This window comes from Podarcis liolepis, assembly GCF_965112155.1.
Source record: "Podarcis liolepis genome assembly, chromosome: 13".
In the NCBI taxonomy this organism is placed as follows: domain Eukaryota; kingdom Metazoa; phylum Chordata; class Lepidosauria; order Squamata; family Lacertidae; genus Podarcis; species Podarcis liolepis.
Genome location: NC_139573.1, coordinates 18,903,051 through 18,908,494, shown reverse-complemented (window position 1 = coordinate 18,908,494; position 5,444 = coordinate 18,903,051). Strand labels below are relative to the sequence as shown.

The window sequence follows — 5,444 nt, the reverse complement described above, 5'->3', positions numbered from 1 at the left end:
ATGGCTCCTTTTATTTTCTCTCCCCACCCCACCCCATTTCCTCCTATGCTTTTCTTCTATTCCATTTTTCCCCCACTACTGAATTTGTCTTGTAGCACCTTAAAGCCTACCACATGTATAGTGCTATATGCTTTTACAGAGGCCACTTCCATTATATTCTCAGAGTGCTATTCTCAGCAGGAGTTATAAAAGAGTAAGCTTCCCAACAATTGGGACAAGAGACTCCACAATGCAAAGTAGTTGTATGTATATAAGAAACCCAATTATCAGCAAGGTAGGAGAGTATTTGGCCACTAATTTTTTGAGTTGTTCTCTTGGTGCAAATGAATCTCTGCAGGACACGGAGCAACACAGCCTCTTTTGCCTTTTGGGAGGCAATTCAGCAAAATGACAGCTGCAGACCAGGGCTTGTATTCACTGGGGAAGAAACAACCCAGGTTTCAATCTATTAACACCAATCAGCAACGCCATGTTCTGGTTCTAATCCTTTATTGGATAATCTGACAACTGTTTTATGTAGCCTTTGTAGCCCGAGTTCGCTTCTTCTTCACCACCACCGGCTTCTGGCTGCGCAGAATTGCACTGGCACGACGCAGAGCAGCCTGAGAGAGAGTTAAGAGGAAAAGTGAGCTAACAAGAGCCTCCGAAGGAAAACTGAGGCTGCAAAGCACAGCAGTTATTTCCAGGTCAAGCACCTCCAGCGGTTTCTTACAAAACCCAGATCCTGAAACACCTCGTTTCTATACTGTTCCTCAAATTTGTAATACCCTCCTCTTTTCAGATCTACCAACTTAAATGAGCAGAACCATCTTCACTCCTAAAACAGGAGTGAAACAGAAGCCTTTTGGCAATTTCTCAATGTCTTTTGCAATTCAAAACACGTTATCATAACCCAGGTATTACCCAGAAGGGCGCTTTTCATTGACTGCGCCACACTTTGAGCATTCATAGTGTTAGATAGATTTTGTAAACATCCCAATTTTCACTCTAAAATGCCAGCTCACCATGCCATTTTGTTTCTGATGAATTGCCACCATATACTCATTGGAGTAGTGGAGACTAAATATATCCCAGTGCACATCTACAGAGGGAGAAACCAAAGGGCCTCATCTTACCATGCGCAGGTCTTTGCGGTAGTTGTTCTTGCGGATGATGTGGCGGAGGCTGCTAAGAGTGGCACGGGCATTTTTGTTGATGGTGATCTTCTCGTAAGAGGTGGCTGGCTTCCGCTGGCCTGCAAGAGTGAAAGGTTAGGTCGCATGGATGGAAAAAGAACTTAGAATCTCTAAGATGGAAGCAGCAATAGCAAATGACACACCAGTGCATTTAGGAGAAAAATATAATAGTTTGGAAGTCCTTACCTTCAGCCCCGTCAGCATGGTCAATAATTAGAATAAAGGTAAAACGGTAAATGTCCCCTGGACAGTCAAGTCCAGACAAAGGCAACTATGGGGTGTGACACTGAGTTCAATTTTCAGGCCCAGGGAGCCAGCGTTTGTCCAGACAGCTTTCCAGGTCATGTGGCCAGCATGACTAAACCGCTTCTGGCGCAATAGAACACCATGATGGAAACCAGAATGCACAGAAACAACATTTACCTTCCTGCCGCAGCAGTACCTATTTATCTACTTGTACTGATGTGTTTTCGAACTGCTAGGTTTGCAGGAGCTGGGACAGAGCAACGGGAACTCACCAAGTTGCACAGATTAGAACTGCCGACTTTCCTATCAGCAAACCCAAGAGGCACAGTGGTTTAGACCACAGCGCCACCTGCGTCCCTTCAAAATAAGGAGATATAGTCCAGCAACATCTGGAGATTCTCAGGTTCCCACATTAGTCACCACGCGAGGCAGGCCAGTATTTTCATCCCATACTGCAGCTGAAGTTGAGAGACACAGTGGCCTGCCTAAGACCTAGTCAGTAAGCTCAGCTGAATTTTTCAGCTCGAGACTGTCAGTCCAAACTCACATTCTAGATGGCAGCATACACAAAGGGGACACAATGGCTGATCTCAGAGGATGGAAAGATTCACAAAAGAGGAGACTGCCCTTCAAAGAGCTTGGTCCCAGGCAGAATAGGGTTTTATATGTAATATTCAGCACCTTGAATTGCATGGGGAAACAGACTGAGAGCCAGTATAGCCGGTGTTATTTATTTTCCGCCTTTTCCCTTGACAGGACTCAAGGTGGCTTACAGATAAAAACAAGAAGCGCTAAAAACACAGAAATATTGATCATTAAAATACAAGTAAACATTGACAGAATTAATCCTATATACATCATAAAGGGTAGGGGGAGTGGCCAAATGATCCCAACAGCTTGCCCCAGTCAAGATTTCTGCAACAGCCTTCTGCACCTATTGGTTTTCTGTGGTTTTCAAAGGCAGCTCCACACAAATCACATAGCAGTAGCAAAACTGAGATATGCACGTAGGACCATAGCCAGAACTGACCATCAGGTAAGGCACATCTGGCAAAGCAGCTGAACTTTGACAAAAGTACTCCTAGCCACAGCAGATTTGTGAACATCCAACAAGCCGGATCCAGGAGATCTTGGGAAGTGCAACATCATCCAAAACAGGACAACGTCCTGTTCCTGAACCAGTAGAACTCCTACCCAACAGCACTGATATCTTGTCCCAATTTAAATTTCAGTTTGTTTACCTTCATCCAGTCTGCCACTGGCTCCAGACACAGATTCAGAACTGTCTGGTCTCCCCAGAATAGGGTGGCAAGGAACTATAGAGCTGAGTTTCATCAGCCTACTGAAGTAAACCCACTCCCTGGCCCCAGATGATCTATCTCCAAGTGATATCATGTAGATGTTGAAGAGCACTGGTGATTTTATGACCCCACAGAGAAATATGTAGACCTTAATTTTCGATAACATTTCCTGTTCCCCAAATCTGTATTTTCAAGCATTTAGAATTTCATTTTTAAACAATGGCTGGAATGAATATGGGCATTTGGGACAGCCAGGCAGTGTGGGCAAAAGGGGTAAGGTTATTAGAAGTCCCTCTCCCTCCAGCCACAAAACTGCATCCCTCTGGCACTCTACCAAATGCTGCACTATCTACACACACATTTTCTATGGTCTGGTGGGACTGCTTCCACCACTCTATTGTAGTGCTTATTCACTAACCAGAACTAAACAGACCTTTTACACCCTGCTCACGTCTCCCCCCCCCCAACCTCCGCCCCCTCACTCCATTCAGCATTATTTTGCTCTAAACTAGGCTAACCCACCTGCACGCTTCTTGAGGACCACAACAATGCCCTTCCCATCAGCTGCAGGTTCCACCCCAACAGTCTTGCGATGAATCAGTCCATTGTAGCGGAAAGAATTGCGGGCTTTGAGGTTGTTTGGTTCCTTGGAAGAAACAAGAAAACATGTTACTAGGACTCCTGAGTTCCAAGACGAAAAGAGGAGAGCTTAAGAGGTGTGGAACAATGTGTTTGAAAGTGAGGGATTTCCCCACCCCTTTTTTTTTTGCTTTCAAAAAGGGAAATAGAATTGTTGGAAAATAAAACCTAGGTTTTTATTTTTTAATTGAGGGCAGCTTACCGTGCTATATATTTGCTTGTTCCTTTTGATAAGGAAACTCGAGCAGTTGCGCACTATCATCCATTGCAGATGGGCAGACATCGTGCAGAATCCTAGGGATGAGAAGACCAAGCAATGAGAATATAAGAAAAAGAAATACGCCATTATCAGAAGCCCAGTGGATATCCGTCTATGTCCTCACACTCTCCTGCTTTAGGTATTTCCCCTCTAATTTTATGCTCCTTTACACATTATTCCAGTCTTGACATCCTGGTACCTCTAAATGTCACGCTCCTCTCCCAACACAATGAAAGAGACAATGTGCTGTTGCGGTTAGAATCCTGGACTAGGACCTGGCAGATCAGGGCCCAAGTCCCCACTCAAGCAATGAAACTCACTGGCTCACCTTGTCAGTCATTCATTCTCTCTCTCTCTCTCTCTCAGGCTAACCTCACTCACTTGTAAAGATGAAATGGAGACAGACGTGTGTATGCCACCTTGATCTCCTTGGAGAAAAAGTGGAATATAAATGTAGTAACAAAGAGGGGGCTATGCTCATCAGATTCCTAATACAGCACACTCCAATACGGTACACAAAAGGGAATTATTAGGCATCAACCTCAAGAATAGGCTATTTGTTTAAATACTACATCTTCTATCAGTGGTAGTAGTAGAATTCTGTGGTATCTTCTTTCCCCTGATATGTCACAGCAAGTAGAGACACAGCCAATGAAGGAAAGGGAAATATAAACTTAAAAGGAGGACAATAACATTGAGATCATGTGATTAGGAAGATGCCTGCAAATGAGCTGCTGTTTACCATCAGACATAATCTATCCTTATAACATCGTTAAGCCAGGGTTTCCCAAAGTGGTGGATACTGAGCACCCTGGGGTCAATGGGACTATGTAGAAGGTAAATAAAGACCTTGGGGTTGAAATGAAGTTTACAAGGGATAGTGCAAATGAACGAACAACAAATTACTTAGGAATTATGAGACAAAAAGGGTGTGGGAATATAAAGTGCACCTCCCTCACCATTGAGAAGCCTCCGTATTTAATATCTAATTTTTACATTTTGTGAATCCTAGAGATGGCAATTGATGGTTGCTAAATGTTGAATATATATCATTCATGCTTGATTTTATTTCATTTACATTTCTAAGAATTTAGGTTCGGGTGAATGACACCTTTCAAAGCTCATCAATGGGTCAATGAATCCTGCATACAATGAATCCTTACCATACAGAGTCATATTATACCTTTGTAACATGCCACGCATTCATTCTAACCACAAAATAGTGAGGCAACAATGCACAGGCTGTATTTCACACACGCAAAAACCGGACTCAGGAGCAGACAAGCATCCTCAACACGATAAGGGGGAGAGAGCCCCTTAACTGTTAAAAATTTAGCCCAATCTTAGCGCATACCAAAAGCAAAATGAACCTGCGCGCTGCCTCCGGGAATAAGGGTGGGAATTAGGCGACCCACAACCCCTTTTGTGCCCAACTGAAATCAACCTACAAGACTGAAATGGAGGGACTGGCCACGTGACAGCCCCCTCCAAACCAACTTCCCCTCCCCACTTTCTGGGAGGCCTCAGGCCCATACACTGCGGGAGAGGACCCCGAACCTGCCCTCATTACCTAATTCTCTTCCCTCCCCTCCAACCGGGATAATCCCACTTCCCCCGTCCAGGACAAACACGAGGCCCACTCCTTACCCTCTTCTCGCGACGACGGCCGGAAACGGAAAAGGAGGTCCGGAGCCGGCGCGAGGGGGTTTTATACCAGCTCCCTCCCACCTCTCGGTGCTGCCCCGCCTCTTCCGCTTTGCAGCGCAGGGAGTCTCGCGGGCACTTCCGGCCTACGTTCGAACAGCTTTTCCAACCCGACTGTAA

At 44.9% G+C, this 5,444-nt stretch overlaps 1 protein-coding gene across 1 annotated transcript; it reads right to left on the bottom strand.

Moving 5' to 3' along the window:
- Positions 1-472: 472 nt before the first annotated feature.
- Positions 473-5,409, bottom strand: RPL28 (ribosomal protein L28). Its single transcript, XM_083472158.1, has 5 exons — positions 5,268-5,409; positions 3,564-3,655; positions 3,245-3,368; positions 1,116-1,234; positions 473-602 (listed from the first exon to the last, which is right to left on the bottom strand). The coding sequence occupies exons 2-5, from the start codon at positions 3,642-3,644 to the stop codon at positions 513-515; spliced, it is 414 nt and encodes a 137-aa protein (XP_083328284.1). The 5' UTR covers positions 3,645-3,655; positions 5,268-5,409; the 3' UTR covers positions 473-512.
- Between the last annotated feature and the right edge of the window lie 35 nt (positions 5,410-5,444).

Coding starts and splice junctions, on each gene's coding strand:
- RPL28 (XM_083472158.1), bottom strand. CDS start 3,644: ATGTCTGCCCATCTGCAATGGATGATAGTGCGCAACTGCTCGAGTTTC. Junction 1,235..3,244: donor GGTCCTCAAGAAGCGTGCAG/GTGGGTTAGCCT, acceptor TCACTCTTGCAG/GCCAGCGGAAGCCAGCCACC. Junction 603..1,115: donor ACCGCAAAGACCTGCGCATG/GTAAGATGAGGC, acceptor ACTCTCTCTCAG/GCTGCTCTGCGTCGTGCCAG.